Source organism: Ornithorhynchus anatinus, chromosome 17 (assembly GCF_004115215.2).
Source record: "Ornithorhynchus anatinus isolate Pmale09 chromosome 17, mOrnAna1.pri.v4, whole genome shotgun sequence".
NCBI classification, from domain to species: Eukaryota; Metazoa; Chordata; class Mammalia; order Monotremata; family Ornithorhynchidae; genus Ornithorhynchus; species Ornithorhynchus anatinus.
In genome coordinates, this window is record NC_041744.1 from 22,864,787 (window position 1) to 22,890,930 (window position 26,144).

The following is a 26,144-nucleotide window of genomic DNA, read 5'->3' on the forward strand; positions in this document are numbered from 1 at the left end:
GTCCAAAGTACACAGACAAAGAACAACTGTGATTATATGCCACGTAAGAAAGTTTGTTTTCTTTCTTGGGCTCCAAGAATACTCTTGTTGAGAAGGATCTGTTATGTATATATTCACCTTTAGAGTTCTATTTTAAAATTGAATTTATTTAGTTATTCACTAGCAGCACTCTGAAAATAGGAAGGAGACAAAAGATTGCATTCTTGGGTGTTTCCTTCAGGACCTGGAGTGCTTTTCCTGGCAACACTAATGCTTAGCACACAGTAAACATTTAATAAATACCATAATTAAATGACCATAATTAAAGGGCAACTTGTCCTTTTGGGGAGGTTTTTATAGCAGAACTATAACAGAGCATTTTCAATTGCTGGCGACTCTGGATTACTCAGAGAAATTAACCTGGCTACCCACTAAACCTCTAGATTAGCTCATACAATATTCTACACTAGTATAATTACCCATTCCACTCTTTTAAGGGTCACGACTATTTTAAAGCACTGTTTGTAGACAAACAAGAGGAGGTTTAAATCAACAAATATGTGAAAGAAAAAAAAGGATTGGGTTTGGATTTTATCCTAGTCCACATTTGAAAAAAAAAAAAGACTGAGGTTATCTGGTTTTCTCTTTCCTAGAGCCAAATAAGAAGAAGGATCTCATTTATCAGTTTTTGGTAAATAGCTCTTTTGCTTCTCTCCAAATTTCTAGAAGATGGCAAGGTGTTATTATCTAGAAGGAGGGTTCATGGATGTGAATATAGAAATTATCCTTTGGAGGAGCCAAGTTTATAAATATGAGGGGCTGTCCACTGTGGGCTCTTCGAACCCCTTTTAATTCTAGATGGGCACGATTCCTGATGTGTACCAGTTTCTCCACAACCACGCTTCTCCTGATCACATCTGAGATCCAATGGATGGGAAAATAAAAGAGACTTGTAATTAGTTTTCCCTTCTCCTTGGTTCTACACATCTAGCTGAACTCCTTGTTTAAATCCACATCAATGTCTGAACTGAATAAGAAACTGTCCTAGACCAAATATAACAGTGAGGCAACACTGAGGAAACTACCTCACCTAGTTAAGTAAAGAAGAGGAGGAGCCTGGTAGAGCCAAAGGTCGAGGAACCTTGTTTCAGTGTTTCTAAATTCATTTCCTGAAAGTCACCGTTTCTCTATAAAAAGCTCGGGTCATCTCAAGGAGAAACCCAGAACACGCTAAAAAATTACTGGAGGAGAGAACTAACGGCAGATCCCTTTTCTTGAAAATTCAACTGTTTCTGGTTATTTTACTCTGATTCCAAATGTTGCGATTATACTTACTCTTCATCTTGATACCCTGGACAAAGTCTGGTAAGATTTTAACAATTTAACTTGTGGTTACCTGAAAAAATATTCTTTAGGAAACTAACATTCTTTTTAGTCTAGGGAACACTTACCAAACTTGTTAAGAGAAATGATTTGAAATGAACTTCATTCATGTAATTGAGAATTATGTTTTAGCTAAAACGCCAAAGCTTTCTCAGTGAAAGTATAACAGTACCTCCAAGTTGATGACAGAAAAGTGAGCATTTCCTAATTGAATGTTGTTGTTTTTTAATTTGGCACTGTATGTATGCTTGGCATCTGTATGTTTAAGATGTCTGTATTAGGATTTTTTCTTCATGGATTTTTTTTTATTTCAAGCTAAAAGTTCAAACTTCTGAGCAATTTTTAGAGCATCAAATATCATGGTAATGAATACAATGGAAAGGGTAGGCTTTAGAGTATAACTTTTTTAGATAAATTAGGGTTCCAAAGTTGTTGGGGGGTTTTCTATTATGTTTCTGACCCTATTAGCAGCTTCACTTTGATAGGAGAAGGGAAGGAAACAAGTGCAAGGCTTTTAAAAGCTTTCAGAACATTAACATTATGAAAAGTTGAGAACATTCAGGCTGAATCTACTAAGTAAGGTGACCAGAGTATCCTGGGGCTCAGAAGAAAGTGTTAGGGAAAAGGACAGAGATAGAGAAAGAGAGAAAGAAAAAGGAGAAGAAGAAGAAGAAGAAGAAGAAGAAGAGGAGGAGGAGGAGGAGACAGAATGAAGCAGGTAGAGAGAAGAGAGACAAAAGGCAGAAAGGGAAAGAGAAATAAGCAAGAGGGAAGTAAAGAGAAGAAAGGGATATGAAAGACAAACCAAATTAAGAGGAAAGAGAGGGAATAGAGAAAGGATGAAGGGGGAAGGATCATATAAAGTATCATATAAACAAGCATGTTTGTGAGGAAAAGAGGAAAGAGAGAGAAGAAATAGCAGGGGAAGAGTGCAGGAGGAGAGTGAACAAGAGGGGAGAGAAAGACATGGAGGAAGTCAACTGCTTTTTCTCCAGCACTAACATCAACCACCTCCATCAACCATTGTGTGGCTTGGTTAATGCATTTGATGTCACATGCACCTCAATAACTGGGGATGTCAATTTCTAGGGATTCTAGGGATTCTGGGATGGAGTCTGAGAAAGTTCCATTATCCTGCTAAGCATTCCCAAACACAATGGAAATGAGGCACACAAAGTAGCTTAATTTCAAAGTATAACAAAAGAGAGGAATACTAAGATCATATCCAAATTACACCCAAAGTGCACGCTTTCTTATTATCATAAGGGAACACTTGTTTTTCTTCTACTGTATTTCACAACTGCTTAATACCATTCTCTCTGCACTTAGTAGGCACCCAACAAAAATCACTCGGTGGGTATAGCCTTATAAAGCAGATTCTTAAAAGGGCAGGATGATGTTTACCTATTATATTGTATTCTACTCTCCCAAATATGTAGTACAGTGCTCTGCACATAGTAAGTGCTTAATGAATACCATTGAGTGATGGACAAAGTATCATATAAACAAGCATGTTTGCGAGCCTACCATATCTTAGCCACACAGCCACAGGATTGGGGCAGCAAAAGAAAGCAGATCATCAGAGCAGAAGCAAAAGATAGCTCAGATGCCAAAAATCCAGAGCAGTCACATCTGTTCACACTGTACTCTGTAGGTTCTCCTGTTTCACTGCCTTCTCCTTCTCAGTCTTCTTTGTCCCCACCAAAGTTGTAACCGGGCCACAGGACAAGCTGGTCAGAGAGTGTGCTGCTTCTCTGTTGACTCTACACTGTCCTGTGAATCTCACCAAGTCTGACAGGGTGGTAGATTATTGTAGAAGGGTGGATACTCAGAAAAGAGTAGTTGTTTTGTGGCCAGCTAAGGCACTTGTTTTTGTTTCATGCATTATGCTCTTACTCTGAATTCTCACTGCTTCCTGATGAAGACAATATCTTACAGAAGCACTGATTGCTGTTCAGTTAGGCTGAACAACTCTGTCAAGCTTTCTCCTCAACATTCTTGGAACCAAGAAAATATCCGATTGGGGAGCTTGAAATGTTTGGCCCTTAAACTGGCCATAGAACACCAGCCATACCACAAGTCTTTTGGGATGTGCATCCCAAGAACTGGATAGGGCTGCTCAGCTAATGGGTGAAGAGATGGTTTATCCCTTGCATGCTGTAAATGTGTGCAAGTGTACTTTGGCTAAGATAGTACATGGTTGTGTGAGGCTCACTCTACTTAGCAGATAAAGGCTTACTTAGTAGGGGAGAAAATACTTTTTCCCATCCAGAATTGCTAAAAGCAATGAATAGAAAATTTCTAAATAATAAAATGACCAGGTTTAGGGTGGATCTGCATACTCAAAATGAAGGGGAACATTTGGGAAATTATCCAGCTAATTTGGGCAGTGTAGACAGCCAGCCTGACTCATTGAAGTCTCTCAGAAGTGGTTTACTCAATAGTTCTCTTTCTCAGCTCAGGTCTAGTAAAAGAGCCATGATGTGACCAATGGAAAGTCCACCCCACACTGAATTTTGATGGGTTTTCTCTTCTAAAAGGCTGGGGATGGATTAAGGCCAGAGATCATCCCAACTCTCTGACTGACCTTATTGCTTTGGTTTCCAGATGCAGAAGAGAAATGTCTCGAACTTACAGATCTTAATGTATCAGATGCTATTGCTGAAATTTTTAACCCCAGCGTGGATGTAAAAATGCTGTTGTACACCAGGGAATTCAGAAACTGTGCTGAACCTCTGTTTCAATCCAATTATACCCTGAACACACGATTCACCCAAGTCAAGAAAACAGTCATGATTGTTCATGGTTACAGAGGAAAAGGCCAAAAGCCCCAGTGGCTACCCTCCATGGTCCAACTCCTGCTTAAGGCAGACGATATTAATGTCATTGTTGTTGACTGGGTCCGAGGTGCTACAACTCTATATTATCCACATGCGGTCAAGAACACCAAAAATGTCTCAGAGATCTTGGCGGAATACATTCTAAAACTGAAGGTAAGGCAGACAGTTGACCTCAGGATTTGAATTAAAAGCAACTCAGAGAGATAAGGAGAAAGGGGGAAACCAAAATGTTTTGCAGAATGGTGACACGCCCGCTTGAGAGTAGTGTTTGTGAGTGGAAGGAGGGAAAGTTTCTCATTGGAAATATCCATGCTTACTTTGATTTCATGACACCACCAAGGACCAACTTAAAAACTATTTTTTACAGAATATCATTTTCAGCAAATTACATCAAGGTTATCAGTCCTGAATGAGTTTTAATTAAGATTAGTAGTGCTTTGCTTGTTGACTGATTATGGTATTATTAAGTCCATATTATGTGAATGAGCACTGTTCTCAGCACTGCAGGAGATACAAATAAACAATTCAGACACTGCCCCTGTCCCACATGGGTCATCACTGTATGTGACCGAAGCACCATTAAAGAGGTTCCTAGATCCAGTCCCAGAAAACTCTGACATCAGCATGACCACCTAATTACCAGAGACTGTTTCAGGCTTTCTTTGCCCTCCTGCCCAGGACTACTGTCCCACTAATAATAATAATAAAATAGTGGTATTTGTTTTAAGTGCTTACTATGCCAGGCACTGTACTAAGCAGTGGGTTGGTTACAAGCAAATCGTGTTGGACATAATTCCTATTCTATATGGGGCTCACAGTCTCAATGCTCATTTTACAGATGAGGGAACTGAGGTCCAGAGATGTGAAGTGACTTGCCCAAGGCCACATAGCAGACAAGTAGCAGAGCTGGGATTAGAACCACTACTGGTTTAGGTGGTCTCAGAGTCACCTCCAGAGATCAGACAGACTGGAAGTGGGGTCAAGGATGGATAGGGAAGTTCATTAAACATTCCAAGGAAGAATCTATCCATCAGAACTACCACTTGTCTAACAGGAAGCAGGCATAAGGAAGCAACATCACCTAATAGAAAAAGCACAGGACTCAGTCAGGAGATCCGGGTTCTAATCGCAGCTCTGCCAGTTGCCTGCTCATGATCTTGGTCAAGTCACTTCTCTATATCTCAGTTTCTCCATTTGCAAAATAGAGATTAACTTCCCCCTCTCCTGCCTTCTTAGACTTCAAACCCTTTATGGGACAAAGTCTGTGCCTTAATCTATTCAATGTGATTTGAAATCTTCACCAAAAAGAAAAGATCAGAAATGTCTACTATTTTTCTTGGGTGGAGTTAGAATGGAATATTATGAAGAAAAATTATTGAGTTCAAGAATCCTGGTGCTTGAGACTTTTTCAACCAACCATATTGCAGACCTGGTAGTTAGCATGCTTGCCATAACCCATCATTGTACTTTTCTTTTGCAGACACAGGGAGTTTCTCTTGACAACATACATATGATAGGACTGAGTTTGGGGGCTCATATATGTGGATTTGTTGGAAAAAGGCTCAATGGTTCTCTTGGAAGAATTTCAGGTAAAGGTTCTAATTGGAACTGCTATTTTAATAACTTTAATCATCGGATGTTAATTTAGAATAGCTGATTTTAACTTCTTTGAAAGTCATATTTGAAATTGCATGAAAATATGAGTAAATCACTAATACTTATTTTATCTTATTGTCGATGCCTTTTATGTTTGTAACAGCTATCAGAGACATACTCCATCCACACATTTTGAACTCCATCTGCGGAGATACAGTTTGCTTGCCTTTCTTTTTGCAATCATTTTCATGGCATTGTGAAAACAAAATTCATTTCTTCATTAGTATTATGTTCAGATACCAAAGGAGTGTTTTTCCATATTGCTTATCTTAAGTTTTTGAAATTCCAGTGGTGAGGAAAAAAAGACCCCAGGAAATAATGTGGCCAGGAAAATGGAAAGGAATGCTGTGTTTATGCACAGAGTTCTATTGGTATTAGAATTATAGAGCTGATCTAACTTGGAGCATATTTAGGAGTTAGTTTAAGCCAAAGTATAGCCATACCAAGGAATAGAATTAGTTATTTAGCTGAATAATTTTGGTAACATACCCTCTTAAGAGTGACAATCAGCAAAACTCCCTCACCCTCTGACTAAAAATGATTGGCCTTAGTATAAGGCCATGTTTCATCCAGTTTGCACTCACAGAGTTTCATATAATATCCCAAAGGCCAACCACGAGACCGGTTGACCTAAAATGAAACAAACATAAAGGGGGAATGATAGACCTAAAAACCAAATGATTACATACACCCTGTTACCAGTCACCACCCATGGAACTAAAAGAAGATTGCTGAATAAACAGATTGTTATAAGTAAACTAACTTACTTCAACGCAACCAGTTTTCTCCAGACAGTAAACAGAATGAAGACTAAGGAACTGTCTGAGTAATTGCCTAGGTTGAAGAAGAACTCAATCAAGGTCCCGAGGACCCACCATTTTCCTGGAACCAAACTGGTCTTACTGGGTGACTTGAGGTGGAACGTGTTATTTCTGTTGAGAAATGGAACATTGGTCCAATAGGGCAAGCTTATAGCCCATCCCGATCCTGCTCAGTCACCATAAGAGTGAGGAGAGGGAAGTAAATGGTGTGTCTTCTAGGGGTGAGCTTTCTACAAGTGCCCAAATTGTGAAATGAGCATGCCATAACTTGGACACAGAATCCTAGACTGTGAGCCTGTTGTTAGGTAGAGATTGTTTCTATCTGTTGCTGAATTGTACTTTCCAAATACCATTCCTTTTCCAGAATCTTCTCAATAAGGCTTTATCCTGAGGGACAATGTCATGCATTTTGCGCAAATGAAAATAGCATAAGCTTTCCACCCAAAACACCAAAGCTCACTGCCGTAGAATTTGAGAACTAGAATGATGTGAATATTCAGAACTAGAATGATATGAATATTCATTTTTGCCTTTCAGGTCTTGATCCTGCTGGTCCCCAGTTCACTGGGAAACCACCAAATGAAAGATTATATCGCACTGATGCCAAGTTTGTTGACGTTATACATACTGATGCTGATGGTACCTAGTAATTCTCACTTTTCTCTGAGGGTGGGAGACAGGGTTGTGAAATAACAACCCTAGAAAAATGCAGGAAAGGGGAAGGAGAAAGTGATAGAGAGGCAGGTTGAGTGGAGCCAGTTCAGTAAATATAATGACTGGATCTTATTTTCTCTCAGGAAGTGAAATTTGCAGATTAAAACAAAGAGCTGCAATCAGGAATTGAAAGCTGTGAAAAGTCAGTAGGCAGTTATAGTTTATTCCCACACTGTTACTTACCGTATTTAGCAAAAGATGGCTTTCAAAAGATTGACCTCTCTCAGGCTTAAAACTTAGAAAGATAAAAAGGAGAAAGTAAGTGAGGCTTGTTTAGATTATATTGGGCAAGAAACATAATCAGAAACCATTTAGTCTATTTCTGCCTAGGCAAACTGGAGAATTTTTTATTGTATTTGTGAAGCACGTATTATATGCCAGGCGCTGGACTAAGTGCCAGAGTAGTTATGAAAGATCAGTAAGGTGAAAGTCCCTACATATTTTGGGGGGCAAAAGTGAGCTCTGAAAGGGTTTAAAAAGATGTAGATTAGTCCTTTGATGGGAGAGCTGGGAATGATTTAGAGGTCTGATTCTTCCACTGATTGACTTAAGGGCTGGTCCATTGCATAAGATAAGTTAAGCTGCATCTTGGATAAAATGGGAGGCTCCTGGGGCTAACTTGGTTATAAATGAAGCAGCATGGCCTAGTGGATAGAACACAGGCCTGGGAAGACCTGGCTCCATTAGTTTTCTGCCATATGACCATGGGCAAATCACTTAAGTTCTCTGGGCCTCAGGTACCACATCTGTAAAATGGAGATTAACATCGTGAGCCCCATTTAAGACATGGAATGTGTCCAGCCTGATTATCTTGTCTCTTCCCTGGTGCTTATTACAGTGCCTGGCACAAAATAGGTGCTTAACAAATTTTTTAAAAACCCATAATATATGGATCATTTCATAAACAAGGTTTTCTGATCTCTTAATCAATAATCATATGCTCTGATGATCCACCAGCTTCTAGGTGGGTAGTCTTTCATCAGTTCTAAAAACCTTCAGAAGCTGTAAAATTAACTTTCAAACCACTCCCTCCTAGTCTGTGTTTCCTCTATTTGTGTTCTGAATTACATCCTATTTGTTTTTCTTGTTCTTTCTAGGCTTCCAATCTCTTCTCTTCCCCTTATAAGGTTCTTGTTTTCTCCCTATGGGACCACATTTGTGGCTGCTTTGGGTCAGTCAATCATATTTATTGAGCACTTACTGTGCTCTGCACAGTACTAAACATTTGAAAGAGTAGAATATAATAGACACATTCCCTGCCCACAACAAGCTTACAATCTACAGGGGGAGACAGACACTAATATGAATAAATAAATTACAGGTATGTACATAAGTGCTTAGGGGCTGGAGATGAATAAAGGTAGCAAGTCAGAGAGATACAGAAGAAAGTTGAAGAAAAGGAAATGAGGGCTTGGTTAGGGAAGGCCTCTTGGAGGAGATGTGCCTTCAATAAGGCTTTGAAGGGGAAGAGTATAACCGTCAGTCAGATATGAGGAGGAAGGGTGATGCAGGCCAGAGGCAGGATGTGGGCAAGAGGTCATCGGCAATATAGATGAGATTGAGGTTACAGCAAGAAGTTTAGCATTAGAGGAGCAAAGTGTGTGGGCTGGATTGTAGTAAGAAGGTAGGGAGGTGAGTAGGAAGGAGCAAGGTGATTGTGCACTTGTCAGCTGTGTGACTGTGGGCAAGTCACTTCACTTCTCTGGGCCTCAGTGACCTCATCTGTAAAATGGGGAATAAGACTGTGAGCCCCACGTGGGGCAATCTGATGACTCTGTCTCTCCCCCAGCGCTTAGAACAGTGCTCGGCACATAGTAAGCGCTTAACAAATACCAACATTATTAAAGTCAATGGTGAGGAGTTTCTGCTTGATGATGAGGTGGATGGAGAAACATATCCTGAGCATTTTTGTAGAAAAATGATCTAGGCAGCAGAGTGAAGTATGGACTGGAGTGGGAAGAGATACGAGGCTGAGGGGGGTGGGGGATTGGGGGTCAGCAAGAAGACTGATAGAGTAATCAAGGTGGGATAGGGTAAGTGCTTGGATTAATGTAGTAGCAATTTGGATGGAGAGGAAAGCATGGATTTTAGCAATGTTGTGAAGATCAAATCTACAGGATTTAGTGATGGACTGAATATGTGGTTTGAATGAGAGAGATGGGTCAAGGATAGTGCCAAGGTTACAGGCTTGTGAGATGAATGATGGTGTGTCATCTGCAGTGATGGGAAAGTCAGGAGAAGAATGGGATTTAGGTGGGAAGATAAGAAGTTTTATTTTAGACTTAAGTTAGGGGTGACAGGAGGACATCCAAGTAGAGATGTCTTGAAGGCAGGAGAAAATGAGAGACTGCAGAGAGGGAGAGAGATCAGGGCTGGAGATGGAGATTTGGGTATCATCCGCCTAGTGGTGGTAGGGGAAACCATGTGTGTGAATGGGTTCTTCAAGGGTGTAGAAGTAGATGGAGAATAAAAGGATCCCAGAACTGAATCTTAAGGGACACCCACAATTAGGGCATAGGAAGCAAAGTAAGAGTCCACCAAAAAGACTGAGAATGAGTGGCCAGAGAGGAGGAGAACCTGGAGAGATCAGTATCAGTGAACATGAAGTTAGATAATATTTCAGGAGAAGAGGGTGGTTTGGGGTGTTGTGAATGAATCAGGGAAGTACTCTTAGAGTATATTTCAGGTTCTTTCTTATCCCCTAAATTTAACTTGGGCTTCCCTTAACTCATCCTTATAGCAATATGGCATAGTTGGTGAAAAATGATAGAAATATAAACCATTAGTAGCAATACGGGTTCCATTTTCTGTAGAATGTATCTTCTGATGTGTGCTACCGAAGCCATATAGGTTGATTTTTAAAAAAATACAGAATTAACTGGACATCATTTTAATATATATTTTATTCTTCTGTTCTGCTTTAGCTCTAGGTTTCAGAAATCCTATGGGCCACATAGATTTCTATCCCAACGGTGGGTCTAAGCAGCCAGGTTGTCCCAAGACCATATTTTCAGGTAAAGCCTTTGCCCTGCTTTCTAGTAAGTATGATTGAGTATCAGAAGTACCAAATGGATCTCATTTTAATTGACAGTTAGGAGAGAGAAATCGACTCACTTGGCTGAGCTTCAAAGCAATCCAGCACTACCTACCGCTTCTAGGTTCTCGGGAGTTCTCAGCAGTGTGACACATCGCTGAGATTTTTCTCAAGAAGCAGTCTCCAAGTTAGGGGGAGCAGTGTTTGAGGAGCTGATGCAGAGAGTGATGCTGGACTTGTGAACATCAATGACAATTCAGCAAGCTTCATTACCATCCTCCTTGCCGTCATCAATTCACATTTACTCTCTGCCCATGACACTTACACTCGGACAGTTACCTATTATAAAGCAATCGTAATTACTGAGCGTTTATTATATGTTTGAGAAAATACAATATGGTAGGGTTGGTAGACGTGTTCCTTGTCCACAAGGGGCTTACAGTCGATAGAGACATTAAAATAAATAGACCAGGTTCAGCCAGTCAATCATATTTAATGATAATAATAACTGTGATACTTGTTAAGCACTTACTATGTGCCAAACACTGTTCTAAACACTGTGGTAGATGCAAGTTAATCAGGCTGACAGTCTCTGTCCCAAATGGGGCTCACAGTCTCAATCCCCATTTTACAGATGAGGTAGCTGAGGCATAGAGAAGTGAATTGACTTGCCCAAGGTCACACAGCAGACATTAGTAAAAATAAATAAATTATGGATAATGTACCTAAATTCTGTAGGACTGAGGAAGCAGAGAATAAAGGATGACCCTAGTATGCATCTCTTCATATCTAGTTTTACAAGCATTGGGAACCCAAGCCAATTTGCAAATTCATTTTAGGACAAGTAAATCTCCTGAAATTTCTGATTTTTTAATTTTTGAATGGTAAATGCAGCTACTGTGATGTGCTCTAAGCACTTATTCAAATTCAACATTTTATTATAAACTGTCTAAAATAAAGCAGTAGTGCTTGTACCATGCTGCAGGTAAATTGTTTTCCTCCTTTCTGTCTTTAAGGAGATAATATTTCTTTAGTTTCATATTTGTTTTCTAACTTACCGGATGTAGGGGAAGCAGTGTAGCCTCATAGAAAGAACACAGGCCTGGGAGTCAGAGGACCTGGGTTCTAATCCTGGCTCTGCCATTTGCCTGCTGTGTGACTTTCAGCAAGTAACTTAACTTCTCTGAGCCTCATTTTACTCATCTGCGAAACAGGGATTTAATACCTGTTCTTCCTGCTACTTAGATTGTGAGCCCTGTATGGGACAGGGACTGTGTTCAGTCTAATGCTCATGAATGCATGCTTTCATGCATAGGTCCATTAGGTTGAATGCTTAGTCTGAAAAACTCACATTGAATTGCGACAACTGGACTAACTAATAAGCAGTTCCGATCATGATGTGTTGATTATTGCAGTGGTATGCAGTGAAACCTGCTGTTGAACACTTCCAGGCACAAAGGCACATAGAAGCAGAGTGGCTCAGTGGAAAGAGCACGGGCTTTGGAGTCAGAGGTCATGGGTTCGAATCCCTGCTCCGCCACTTGTCAGCTGTGTGACTCTGGGCAAGTCACTTAACTTCTCAGTGCCTCAGTTACCTCATCTGTAAAATGGGGATTAAGACTGTGAGCCCCATGTGGGACAACCTGATTCCCTTGTGTCTAACCCAGCGCTTAGAACAGTGCTTGGCACATAGTAAGCGCTTAACAAATACCAACATTATTACAAAGGGATCTTTTTGACCCTATGGCTTTTAGTGTAGCTTTCCACCAAAATCTCCAGGTTGATTCTCCCTTCTGCAGTGGGTGTGAGCATCATTTGGTGTAATTGGATGCTGCATGGTCAGCACTGGTTGAGATGGACAACAGGGAGGGAGGGAATAGGAGAAGAACATGACCCATGAGTAGGACTGCTCCACAGCACTTAGGTATATAAGTATATAGCTATAATTCTATTTGTTTATATTGATGCCTGTTTACTTGTATTGTTGTCTGTCTCCCCCCTCTAGACTGTGAGCCTGTTGTAGACAAGGATTGTCTCTCTTTATTGTTGTATTGTACTTTCCAAGTGCTTAGTACAGAGCTCTGCATGCAGTAAATGCTCAATAAATTCGATTGAATGAATGAATGAGTGGTCCTGCACCTGCCAGGAGGGGATTGGAGGGAGGGTTCTCTCCTCTAGGAAACCTCCCTCCTCCCTGAAAAGAACATGCATCTCAAGAGCTCATTAGCTTCATGTCCTGCCAACATTTCTCTGTAAAACTATCAATTGGTGTCAGCAAATTGGCATTGAGTGCCATCCTCAGTAATTGAGGAACATACTTAAAATGCAGTGCTTACCCTCAAGGAGCTTGAAGACTGATGGGAAAGTAAGATGACATAGATTGAGAATGGAAAATAGTTGAATGAATGGCAGATTAAGTATAATTAACATCTCTTGGCTGTAAGCTCGTTGTGGGAAGGAAATATGTCTGCTTATTGTTGTATTCTCCCAAATGCTCAGTACGTGCTTTGCACAGAGTAAGTGCTCAATAAATACGATTGAATTGAATAATTCATATCCATATCTGAATTTCACCAGCAGTTAAATGAAATAAAACACAAGTGGATAAATTACATATAAACGATTGCTCTATTAGAGGTATAGAACTATGATTGACTTGAATTTCATGGTCCATTTGGAGAATTTTCATGTGACCTTGCTATGATATTATTAAATATACTGAAAGAACTTGCTGACATAAAGCATTTTGGTTTTTCATTAATGACAGTGTTTTAAATTAACTAAATTGCTAATTAAATGGATCTCCATTTTTTCCCCCTAACTGTGATGGTGAAGGAAGTTCATTTTTTAAATGTGACCATCAGAGGTCAGTCTACCTGTTCTTGTCATCTTTGGAAGGGAAATGCAATTTAACTGCATGTCCTTGCAGTTCGCAACAAGCGTTCCGGAACGGTCAGTGTGTCAACTATGAAGTCTTTAAGCCACTGCCCTGTCCACAACTAGGTAAGATTTGTGGGGTGCCAATATTGTGGTTTGGAGTGATGGATTATTTGTTGAAGACATCACCAAGGTTGGGTTTTAAGTTCTTACCAGTAGGCGGCACATAGCCACAGGATTTATGGAATATGACTACTTGCTGAAGATGTTTGGAAGTAAAACAACACAACATCTAATCCCAGCTCTGCCACTTATCTGCTGTGTGATCTTGGACAAGTCATTTAACTTCTCTGTGCCTCAGTTACCGCAACTATAAAATGGGAATTAATGCTGTGAGCTCCATGTAAAACATGGACTGTGGCCAATCTGATTATCTTATATCTACCCTAGCACTTAGTACATCCCTGGCCCATAATAAATGCTTAACAAATACCATAAAAAACAAAGCAAAGCAAAAACACTTTTAAATTATTATTATCAGTAAGTTAAAGAAAGGTTGCTACATGCATAGTCGGTAGGAATGCTATGGATTACCAAACAGAATGTTCAAGATGTTAGATGAAAAGTGTAGAAGGTTCAAAAAGGGGTTTTTTTTAACAGATTAATGGATAACACATCAATGATGTGCCATCATGGGAATTATCTTTTGTATTTATCTCAGGGTTTAGCCCATAAGTACTTCAAAATATATAAATACTGCCATAAAACCTGCTAGATTTTCAACTTTTCAAGGGCAGGGATCATGTCATGTCTTCTAACTCTATTGTACTCTCCCAATCACTTAGTACAGTGCTCTATATTCAGTAGATGCTCAATAAATGTCATTGATTGAAATAATAAGAATAATTAAAGAATAGTAAAAGATGTCAGATGATTCAGCCCTGACTATGAAGATGAATGTCAAGCATGGATAGGGTTGTGACCCATAATATTATCTGCAATAACCCCAACACTTCACTCAATATAATAATAATAAGTGTAGGATTTATTAAGTGTCTACTGTGTGCCACACTCTGTCCAGGCTAGATACAAGATAAGCAGTGCTTTAACCCCTAGGGTATGCTTTTAAAATATCATAATTATGATCCTGAGAAGAATTTCACAACAGGTTTTTAGGGGTGGAGGTGGGGAGTAATTCAAACTGTTCCATAAAATTCTCTCTGCCATTAAAGCAAGGTGGGGAATTGCACATTTGGAAGATGACTTCAAGTCTGAGCTTCTAGGCAATTTCATAACCAGACTGCAGATGGGTCCTCAAATCTTTTTTTTTCTTTTGGCTTTTCCAGAGCGGTTACTAGGAGGATCCAGAATTGACTTAATAATCACGAAGACTATTTCTTCATCTGGGCCAATTACGGACTAGCAGCCCTAGAGGCTTCTTTGGGTGCAGAGATCAAATTTTAAATAGTGTTGACTTCAGGTTGGGTCATTTATATATTAACTGCTCTTCACTTTGGCTGTTGTGTTTTCACTATTTGCACTGAAATCTTATTAAATCTCAGGTTACTATGTGGACAAATGGAAAAACTATATAAGTGAAAAGGGGACTACGATTTACTTTGACACTAACAAGGATCCTTTCTGTAGTGAGTTGGTAACATTTTAAAGAAACTTTTTCCAATCTCCATCTTTATTTTTTCACTGAATGTTGATTTCAGTTTCCCCAGATGCCCAGTTTCCCAGCAGGATTTCCCAGGAAGTAACTAAAGTGGAATAAGGGGAGCAGTTAGAGGGAGGGTTAAAGAGGCAAACTTTAAAGAAGAAAAAACCAAACGTTGAGAAAATCACTGAGAGAGTAGAATCCTAGCAATGAAGGTTGTGTGATGGCCCTGATGATGATTTTCTTTCTATTTTTCTTGGATTAGCAACAGAAAAAATAGCAAAACTGCCATGCAAACGAGAGAAGAGGGGCAAGCCAGTTAGAGTCATAAAATAGAAAATGATCTTTTGTCTCAGTTGGTTCAGTAAAGGAGAGGAAAGAACCAAGTTCCTGCCCTGCCCTGTTTTATCGGGATTCAGGAGGGCCACTGTTCAGTGTCCATTTCCCTTTTAATTTTATTGCCTTAGTGGAGCTATAAAGGATGGTAATCACTTCGGTGACAGCTTTGAAATGCGGGCCATTTCCACTAGAGATTCTCCTGAGCCCATTCTCTCATTCTTCTTTAGGCCCAAAGCATTCTACATTAGTATCTGCAGAACTGAGATCCTTAGCCTGCAAGCCAACTACACATCCATCTATGAAAGTTGGGTTTTGGAACTGAATTTCCTACACTTTACCTATGCAATCTGGACTTTTTGGATATCCGCTCAACCTGCCTTCCCAGTTGTAGTATAACTGCTGTATATATCTGCTTAGTGCTAAGGATGGCCAGATATAAATTGGTAAACGAGAAGGGAACTGCTTTATGTTTATTTAGCAAATTCAACAACAGTTTATTTTTAACAGGGGACATTAAAATCAATATAATATGAATTGGAATCTATGTGTTTTCCATTTTTCAGTGTATACATTCATTGTGGATATTATTATTTGGAGCAAACCCACAGGGAAAGGCTATTTTAAAATTAAATTGATAGATAAAAATGGGGAGAAAGAAGAAACAAAAATTAAAGGGTAAGTTCTAGAGAATCAAAACTAAAAGGGTAAGTTCTGATTTTTTTCTTATAAAGGAATTGAAATTTACTTTGCTATTGTACTAGGTGAATTACAATAGTGCTCAATAAATACTACTGACTGATTATGAAGCACCTCCATTCAATCCTTTCTGTTCAGTTAGCTGGTATTTATTAAGTACTGTGTCCTGCACTGCATTTAGCACTGGGGTAAATTCAGAATTATCAGATCAGACATTGTCTCTCAAAATCTAAGGGCTCACTTAGAGCTCTCCCTCAGGGCCCTTCACCTCTAGGCTGCGGTTAAGGATGATGTCTACCCTCTCTGTTGTATTGTACTCTCCCAAGCATTTAATACATGCTCTGCAAACAGTAATTGCTCAGTAAATACCAGGGATTGATAGGGCTCAAAATCTAAGAGGGAAGGAGGAGATACTCATTTTACAGCTGTGGAAACTCAGGCTCAGAGAGCTTACATTGACTTCATTCAATCATTCAGTCGTATTTATTGAGCACTTACTTACTTTATTGAGCACTGTACTAAAAATTTGACTTGCCCAAGATGACACAGAAAGCCTAAGACCCAGGTCCTGGACACCCAGCCCCCGATTCTTTTTCCTAGGCATACTGCCCATCTTAGGGCTGGAATGGACACACACATACTTGTCTGGAAAAGTACTTTTCCAGACAAGTGACCTTTTAGAAAGCTGTTTTAGGGTAAGGGTCCTTACCTAAACTTTTCCATTGTTTCTGAAGGTTTAAATCAACAATTTAAAGTATAATCCCATATTTTAAGGTTTCTACAACAAAGATATATTTGTTAGGTATCAGTTTTCCAACACAAGAATGCTAAAATATGTCCTATTTTCTCTTTAGTGACTACGTGACATTAGAAAAATTTAAACAAATCCGATTGTTTGCTGCATTTTACCGGGATTTTAAAGATATCTCAAAAATCTCCTTGACGTATTTTCAGAAAGGAGGCTCCAGTTGTATTAATAAGATTTACCTACTCAAGGTGCAATCCCTCACAAATCCAGAAAGGTAAGACAGTGACTATGATCACACCTGTGACCTTGGTGTTTTGTGTATTTTTCTTTTTGCCTTCTGCTGTTGATTCAAGTGGAAGCCCTGAAATGACTAAGATTCTAGATCCCATTCTAACTTGATGGGGCTGTGCTATCAGCAGGGAACTTTTTTGACCCAAGAAGTACCTGGGGTATCCCAAAATGTGGACAGGCTCATCAGGAATATCCTGACCAAAATCAGGGTGACCTAAGTGGAAAAGACTTATCAAGGCAACTACCTTCTGGTTCATTTTGCTACAGCACAGCCTTACCCTTATGCTCAGGTCACTAGTGTCCTAAATGGATCCAACATGCAAAGATATTGGCATGCACTCTTCAGTGTGGTACTACACTGTCTGCCCATTTTCTCACTGCACCCAAAGTCACAGTGGGAACCTCCCTGGCAGGGAATAGAATGCCCAAGGGGCATTGTGCAAACGACAGGGAACAGATCCACCAATTCTGTTGTATTGTACTCTCCCAAGCCCTTAGTACAGTGCTCAGCACATAGTAAGTACTCAATAAGTGTCAATGATTAATCGATGTGTCAACCTTCCCACAACTCCCTTATTCTGACTGTGAGCACTTTAAGGACCAGATAATAAATATGTAATAACTATGGTTCTTATTAAGCATTTACTAAGCGCCAAGCACCATACTAAGTACTGGGGAAAATTCAAGTTTAATCAGGTCAGAAACAGTCCCTGTCCTATATAAAGCTTACAGTCTTAGTAGGAAGGAGTAGGCTTTAATCCCCATTTCACAAAAATGACATAATTACTTCTCACCTGAATTCTTCCCCAGCAATTAATATAGCAGTCACCTATTACTAACATAATTATTTTACAAAAAGAAACATTTCTAATTAGGATGTGAAAGTGAAGATAGCATTTTCAGAATGTTTCTCAACCTATAAATTATTTTTAATCAAATTTTGTGGTTTAACATAGGATAATCAGGTATTTTCAGTAATATCACTTTTTAATGGTAAGCATATTTAATTTATTGAATGGCTTGGGTTCACAGAAATTACTATGACATCATATTCCATCATAATTGCATAATTACACATTAATCGAGAACTTCCAGGTTGTAATTAGGAAGACTACTGTGTATGTATTTTCACTAACTACACATGTAGACATAATTACTTTAATTACAAAAATACTCGATAATCAACAGAAGTCTGATACCATATTCATTCAACAAAAAAAATCAGATAAAGAGCATCATAAACTGTATGAAAAGAAGGTTGGCATTCAATTCTTGGTAGCATACCATTTTCTCATTCATTGGTAGCATAAGGATCCATGGTTCTTTAAGGCATATACCAGTGTATCAGTTGAACATTTTTCATCTTCATAGACTACCTACCCTTCACATTGGAAAATGGTGCTACTAATGTGGAAAATGTATCCATACTTGCAGGTGTGGCCGAAAAGACTAGCACTTAATTGTGTAATGAAAGACTTTAATTTTTTGCTTGAATATTCAGGATATTACTTGTAATTCCCACTCTCCTTCACCAACATACTGTGATGGACATAAAACAACAAATTTTTTGGTTTTATAGTAGGGATTATGATATGTATTAAGTGCTACTATATTTCAAGCACTGTACCAGACACTGGAGTAGAGACAAGATGATCAGGTTGGACACGGTCCCTGCCCCACAAGGGGTTCATAGTCTAAGTAATAATAATAATAATAATAATCATTACGGTACTTGTTAAGCACTTACTATGTGCCAGGCACTGTACTAAGCTTTGGGGTGGATACAAGCAAATCAAGTTGAACACAGTCCTTGTCCCATGTGGGGTTCACAGTCTCAATCCACATTTTGCAGATGAGGTAACTGAGGCACAGAGAAGTTAGGTGACTTTTCCAAGGTCACACAGCAGACAAGTGGTGGAGCCGTGATTAGAACCCATGACTTTCTGATCCCAGACCTGTACTCTCTGCACTATAATATGCTTGTAGCATTTGTCAGTGATGCTTCATTTTGGCTATTTCAATATAAGCAAAAACAAATTCTCCTTGTGCCGGAATTACCTAAACTGGTTGTGTGGATAGGCCTGAATTCACTGTATTTTTTTATGGTATTTGTTAAACACTTACTATGTGCCAGACACTGTGTACTAAGTTACGAGGTAGATACAAGACAGGTTGGACACAGTCTAGGTCCCACTTAGGGTTCAAATTCAATCCCCATTTTACAGATGAGGTAACTAAGGCACAGAGACATTAAGTGACTTGCCCAAGGTCATAGCAGACAAGTAGTTCAGTTGAGATTAGAACCCAGTTCCTTCTGACTTCCAGGACCATGCTCTATCCACTAGGCCATGCTACTTTCCTAATTGGTCACCTCAATCCTTTGGCTGTGGGGACACAGCTCCTAAGGACACTAGAGTGCTTGAAACAAATAATTTTCACATCAGCTTTACTGAACAGTAACTCGTTAGTTTCACCAGAAGCTGGGAGAATATGATGAGTCACAAACATTGACTGCTTAGGGGCCAAAAGACACACAAGATTAAACCCAAGATCCTCGTTTTGTTGTGGCCTGCTGTAGCCCTTCTTTAGTTGTTATGGAATCAGACTGTGTTGGAGTCTTTTGTATGAAGATGCAGTCACAAAGAGCTCAGGACTGAGGCCTGCAGAAAGGAACAAGCGTTGAGTTTGCACCCCTCTTTTAAACAGTGAACAACTCTGAAGTTCTGGACCTCCCTTCTTCACCTCAACTTTTAATGGCAGTAGCTAGAGTTTAGAGCCTTAAAATGAATTAAAAGATAAAAATTAGAACTGGATGCACCAATCAATCAATCAACAATGTTTATTGAATGCTTACTGTTTTCAGAGCACTATGCTAAGTGCTTGGGAGAGTAAAGTTCAATAGTTAGTACTTATGGTACTTAAGTGCTCACTATGAGCCAAACACTGGTCTAATTGCTGAGCTAAAGACTAATTAGGATGGATGTAGTCCCTATCCCACATAGGGCTTATAGTCTAAAGGGAATTTAATCCTCTTCTTGCAGATGTGGTAACTGAAGCACAGAGAAATGACTTGCCCCAAGTCACACAGCAGATATGTGACAGAGCTGTAATTAGAACCCAAGACCTCTGACTCCCAGGCCCATGGTCTTTCCAGGAGACTAGATTGCTTGTACACATTGATAGAAGTGTTCCCTGCCCACAAGGATTTGACAGTTTTGTCAAATGCTATTATTAATACCTAATTTACAGCAGTTTCTCAGAGACCTAGAATGCTCTCCTGAATCTGCCTTGTGTAGAATCATCCTTGGTTTGTGTTAATTTTTATATGAGAATAAAATATAAAACTTGAATTTAACCCTTGTACCTTCTCTCGACACAGGCCGCCACTTTGCAGATATGATTTTATACTGAAGGAAAATGTGGAAACAACATTGAAACTGATTTCATGTCTAAAGCAAAAATAAAAAGAAAATGATCTGCTGCAAAAAATCTGCCTGCTATAAAACTCATGGTTATGACACATGATAATAGTGTGGGGTCAAGAGGACTCGTATTTTAAATGCTTGCCTTAACTTTGAAGAATGCAATATTTTTTAAGAAAATTTCCAACAGCAGTAGCTAGGCAATTTCTGGGAAACTATTTAACTTTTGGTGATTTTTTTGTGCCCACTGAAAAAAATGCTTTTTCATTATACGTTTGTCTTCACTGTTCATTGTTTCTAAGAAAGGAAATCTTTGGCTGATGAGAAATCAAGCCCTTCCTAACTTCATCTAAGACAATGCAGAATTCAGACAAAGGTATTTACAGATTTACTACTGTGTGGCAACTTTTGGCATCTTATAAAAGTGAAATAAATGAATAAAATTTCTCATTAGTGGGAAGCTGACTTCCTGACAAACCATGAGAATAAATAAAGCTTCACTTGAACCCATGTAGTTTGTTTACTTGCTATTTAAGTCTATAATATTATGTGTCTGAATGTGACTTCATAATAAAGGTTAATAATGATTGCTGTCTGAAGTTTCATATTTCTAGCTGGGAAGATAAAATAATTCTTTTTAGGAATAATTGGAGGATGAAATCTACATCATTATAAGTGTTGCTCCTACTTCCACATTTTTTCTATTTTGTGCTTCTTGCACAAATTAGCCTATCCCCTAAATCATTTTTGGCTGCTCTTTGCAGAGGCTCTTTGAAGGGAGGATTGAAGCAATGATATGAATAATTCAGATAAAAAACCTGCTATATAGGAAAAAATATCTTTTACCTGAATTATCCATACAATCTCTCTACACTGAATTGATTTACCATACAATCTTTCAAGCCTCCATTTTGCATTCCTCTGTAGGCATTGCTTTAGCATCTTACATCATCTCACAGCATGTTTTTCCTTGTTTTCCATTTTTTTCCCATGTTCTCCTTTTAGTTCAAGACAATTTAGGCACTGACCATGCTCCACTCACTCTTTCTAAGATGCTGTCCCCCCTTCACCTCCCCTCAGCTAAGCCCCCTTTCCCTCTGCTCCTCCCCATCTCACTTCTGCTCCCCTCAGCACTGTGCTCATTTGTATATACTTTTATTTCCCTATTTATTTTGTTAATTAGATGTACATCCCCTTGATTCTATTTATTGTGATTATGTTGCCTTGTTTTTGTCCATCTGTCTCCCCCGATTAGACTGTAAGACCGTCATTGGGCAGGGATTGTCTCTATCTGTTGCTGAATTGTACATTCCAAGCGCTTAGTACCGTGCTTTACACATAGTAAGCACTCAATAAATGCTATTGAAGGAATGAATGAATGCTGTCTTTATTTTCCCAGAACTATATCTTTGAAATGTCATTTAAACTATTTCTCTGCCTCACATCTCTTTGTTCTTTCACAACAATATGAGCTGGGATTTTGAGCTGAACCCACCCACCCCAGATAGGCTATGTCTAACATCCTTAATTTAACAATGTATTTGACCACCATATCCATGGCTTTCCCTAGTTCGCTTCTTCTGAAATCTAGATTGCACATAAAATCCTCCATGATTCTGAACAAGATTCTTCAAGCAACTGCAAGTTGACTCTGTAACTCAGATAGTACATACCCACACCCTAATCCTGGCTATCTCAGCTATTCAGATGTTATGATCCATTAATCTGAGTGCTTAAGCCATCCAGCACCCCTGCTTACTAGCATGGAGGAGTCACATGTATGAAGTAGAGTGGTTGAGGAAAAGCTTAAAATATAACAATAATAATAATAATAATGGTATTTGTTAAGCACTTACTATGTGCAGAGCACTGTTCTAAGCGCTGGGGTAGACACTGGGTAATCAGACTGTCCCACTTGGGGCTCATATTTTTTAAATCCCCATTTTTACAGATGAGGTAACTGAGGCACAGAGAAGTTGAGTGACTTGCTCAAGGTCACACAGCAGATAAGTGGTGGAGCCGGGATTAGAACCAATGCCCTCTGACTCCCAAGACCGGGCTCTTTCCACTATGCCATGCTGCTTCTCTAATATGAGAAGCTGACTGCCATAGGCTGTTACAACACTCTCCCTCTCTCTACCTTTGGACATACCCTGCCATAATGGAGGATAGATTTAACTCAAGAAACACTAGATAACCACATCAGGTCATTTTTTTCTATCTTTGTATGGTTCAAATGAGCTTCAGTTCCTCAGAACACCAGTATCTCCTATCAGTCAATCGATCACATTTATTGAGTGTTTACCAAGTGCAGAACATTGTACTAATTGCTTGGGAGATTACAATATAACAGACCTAGCACATAGATTTCCTACTTAAAGTCTGCATCTCCTAGATCAGAAATAAATTCAGCTGTGGCTGACTATTTGGTCCAATTAGATGCACCTGGATGAGCAGCTGTTAGTAACTAAGGACCTGCACCTGTGTTAAGGCTTGCCTTGAGCCATGAGTCCTCACTTTCCTCTTAGACTTTCAGTGTGGCATCATGTCAGTTCAGTGCAGAGGGCAAATAGGTAAAATGATGGTTTAAGCAGTGCAACTAGGAAAAATGATTGGTTTAGGACTTTGTTTAAGCCAGTTTTGCAGATAAGAAAGTTTAAAATGAAGCTACTTAGTCGTTTGGTAGCTTTCTTTCTGTTTTTTTCGAACTCAGCTGAGCTGCACAGGCTTACAAAGCCAGCTATACTGTAAGGAAAATTTTTCCTATTGCTTATGCACCATGAGCTTGCTGTAGATAAAAGATGGATTCTTCAGTCAAGAAAATGGCTAAAAGGTATTACTCTTGCTTTCTGATGCTATATGTCTCTTTAATGATATAGTTTGCACTTCTCCTGGGAGGTAAGCTTTGTTCTTAATCTATTTCTGGTGTGAGTGGGAGCTAGGGAAAAGCTTCAAGAGAAGCTATATTATTAAGAAATGGAATGATTAAATCTCAGAATTGTGTGATTATGAGTAGTTGTCTTGAGTAGAACTAGGGGCTGTCAACCAGTGGCTGTTCTTTGTTTCATTTATAGCCTCATATCTTAGTGTGATTCAGGATTATATTCAGAGGGTATTAAACTCCTCAGAGTACATCATAATACAAACCTAACTGCACTGAAGATAGTTGCTGAGAAAATCATCTTTGCAAGTGAAACACTTCTACTAAGGCATTTGTAAGTCTGAGGTATGGAATGAAGGTTTTAAGGGAAGAAATTTACTGTAGGACTAAAAGCTCGTAAAAACCTAGGTGCCCTTATTGATAAATGTAACAATAGTCTTCAAGTTTCAGTGTTTAGGAAGAAAAATTTCAAAGGAATTAATAGCTGATGCTCTCAAGCCAAGTCTCTCCCCTTCTCCCCCCTTACCCTTTTTCCAAAGAACTTTAAAGAAATGAGGACACAGAAATGACTGAGTGAATAAGAACGAATGACCAAATCTCAACGTGAAAGCCAAATAATTTTCTTCATGGTCTCTCTTGGGTTGTTTCACACTTGAGTTTTAATGATCTTACTTGATCTGCCCCATTATTTTAGGTGAAAGTAACAAAAAGCATTTTCCAGAATTTAATCCCTTTTTGCAAAATCAAGTTTCTCTTCTGCAACCAATAGGTTCATTTTGGGGTTAATATTTCTTCCTGAAAAAAATACTGAAGTTAATTCCAAGCCATAAACTTCAGATGGATTAACACTTGGTTTATATTCAATCAATCTTATTTTTTGAGTGCTTACTGAGTGTTTTGGAGAGTCCAATATAACAGAGTTAGCAGACACATTCCCCGCCTACAACAAGCTTATAGTCTAGTGGGGGAGATAAACATTTGATATAAATAATTTTTGATGTACTCCTAATGCTAAACAGCTAAACAACTAGCACATATGGAGGCTGATTCACCATCTAGTGGATTATCCAGCCTTTTTTCTTAGTGCACCTCCTTAGCCATTTCATTATGCAATGGTTCCTCCATCAGAGGGTGGGAGAGGAAGGGAAAAGATATAACAAGGTTTGGAGGTGAGGGAAGTCCAAACAGCAGGTTTAGATTAAATTTTTGGTTCAACTGGAAGTTTGATTTTCACTGCTCTTGTTTTCCCTCATTAGCACAGAAAATAAAAAATGAACAGCATTTCATCTTTCAGGACTGATGTTTGAGTTCTTTTACTCCACATTATCCAAAGTGCTTTTGGAAAAATAAGAAGAGTAGCCAAAAGACTGAGAGGAATTATTGGTTTCCACTATCCTTGAGGGGACAGTCACCAAGACTAGATCTTTGAAAACATGCAAAATAAGTCTTTGAGAGCACACAGGTGGACTGGAGATCAGCTTGTCACTAAATTCTGGCTAAGTACTTACGATTTAAATAACTTCTAAAAACCACTTGTCTTCTGTGACCTTGGACAAGTCACTAAACTTTTCTGTGCCTGTTTCTTAATCCATAAAATGGGTATTTAATATCTGTTCTCCCTTCACCTTACATCAAGAGCCCCCATGTAAAACAGGAACAGTCCGAACTGATTTTCTAATCTATCCCACTGCTTTGTACATAGTTACTGATTAACAACTACTATTGTCATTGTAATTGTTGTTATTGTCATTGCAGTTTACTGAACATTTCAAGGCCAGAGTATAAAATTAACCATCTGAAACTATAGTCAAAACTAAAGTAGGTAGAACTTTGATAAATACAAGTTATTCTTGGGCTTTCTCTCCTATTATTATTCTGTTGAACTGCTATCTCTCCCCACATATTGAGAGCATTCCCACTGTACACGTAAAACCTACAATTAACCAGTACATTACAGTTGTGCTAAAGGTCTGCTATTTGTACAAATGGGTTTAAATTGTTAAGTACCCATATGGTAAGAGATTTGGGAGGATTAATGTGTGACAAATTAAACCATTTGTTTCTAGTTCGTGGGAAGCAAAAATTGCTTTAAAGCAAATGGGTCTATAATATCTGCATCAAGTGATACTTGAAAATCGCTGGGCTGTCTCATACATAGGAATTAAGAGTAAATTCATTTTGTCACTTAAGGGAAATAGGGGGTAGTCAAGCCTGGAGAGGTGGCTCCAGGAATCTGTTTTGGTTTGTAAAGGTCTCATTGTAGAAATAGGAGCATCGAATATAGTGTTCTGCACTCAAATGTGATTGATGAGTAGTAGCTTTTAGCGAACATCCACTTGGTGCCGTGAACTGCAGTAGGTTCTTGCCAAGTATAGAGTAAAGAAGTGAGAGAAGCAGCGTGGCTCAGTGGAAAGAGCATAGACTTGGGAGTAAGAGGTCATGGGTTCGAACCCCTACTCTGCCACTTGTCAGCTGTGTGACTGTGGGCAAGTCAATTCTCTGTGCCTGGGGCAAGTCAATTCTCATCTGTAAAATGGGCATTTAGATTGTGAGCCTCACGTGGGACAACCTGATAACCCAGCTGATATCTACCCCAGCGCTTAGAACAGTGCTCTGCACATAGTAAGCGCTTAACAAATACCAACATTATTGTTATTGTTACATTCTCTTCCCACAAGGAGATTACAGGGAAATGGGGTAGATAAAATAATTTACAATTAGAATAATTTAAATTTAAAAAAACTGAATATGCATGGGAAACTGTGTGGCTTAATGGATAAGGCATGGATCTGTGAGTTAGAGG

At 39.0% G+C, this 26,144-nt stretch overlaps 1 protein-coding gene across 2 annotated transcripts; it reads left to right on the forward strand.

The window, feature by feature from the left end:
• The first annotated feature begins 1,131 nt into the window (after positions 1-1,131).
• Positions 1,132-21,047, forward strand: LIPI (lipase I). 2 transcript variants are annotated; one of them, XM_007669498.3, is made up of 10 exons: positions 1,132-1,344; positions 3,970-4,355; positions 5,683-5,791; positions 7,217-7,318; positions 10,318-10,407; positions 13,263-13,430; positions 14,867-14,950; positions 15,867-15,978; positions 16,854-17,021; positions 20,418-21,047. In XM_007669498.3, exons 1-10 carry the CDS (start codon positions 1,296-1,298, stop codon positions 20,500-20,502), a joined length of 1,353 nt encoding a protein of 450 aa, XP_007667688.2. In that variant the 5' UTR covers positions 1,132-1,295; the 3' UTR covers positions 20,503-21,047. The 2 variants fall into 2 exon arrangements, with proteins under 2 accessions (XP_007667688.2, XP_007667689.2); XM_007669499.3 differs by lacking the exon at positions 14,867-14,950.
• Positions 21,048-26,144: the final 5,097 nt, after the last annotated feature.

Bases quoted from the DNA above. Each gene is read 5' to 3' on its own strand.
- LIPI (XM_007669498.3), top strand. From the start codon at position 1,296: ATGTTGCGATTATACTTACTCTTCATCTTGATACCCTGGACAAAGTCT. The intron at 7,319-10,317 runs GTACCTAGTAAT...GTTCTGCTTTAG, and splicing joins TATACATACTGATGCTGATG to CTCTAGGTTTCAGAAATCCT. The intron at 13,431-14,866 runs GTAAGATTTGTG...ATTAAATCTCAG, and splicing joins ACTGCCCTGTCCACAACTAG to GTTACTATGTGGACAAATGG.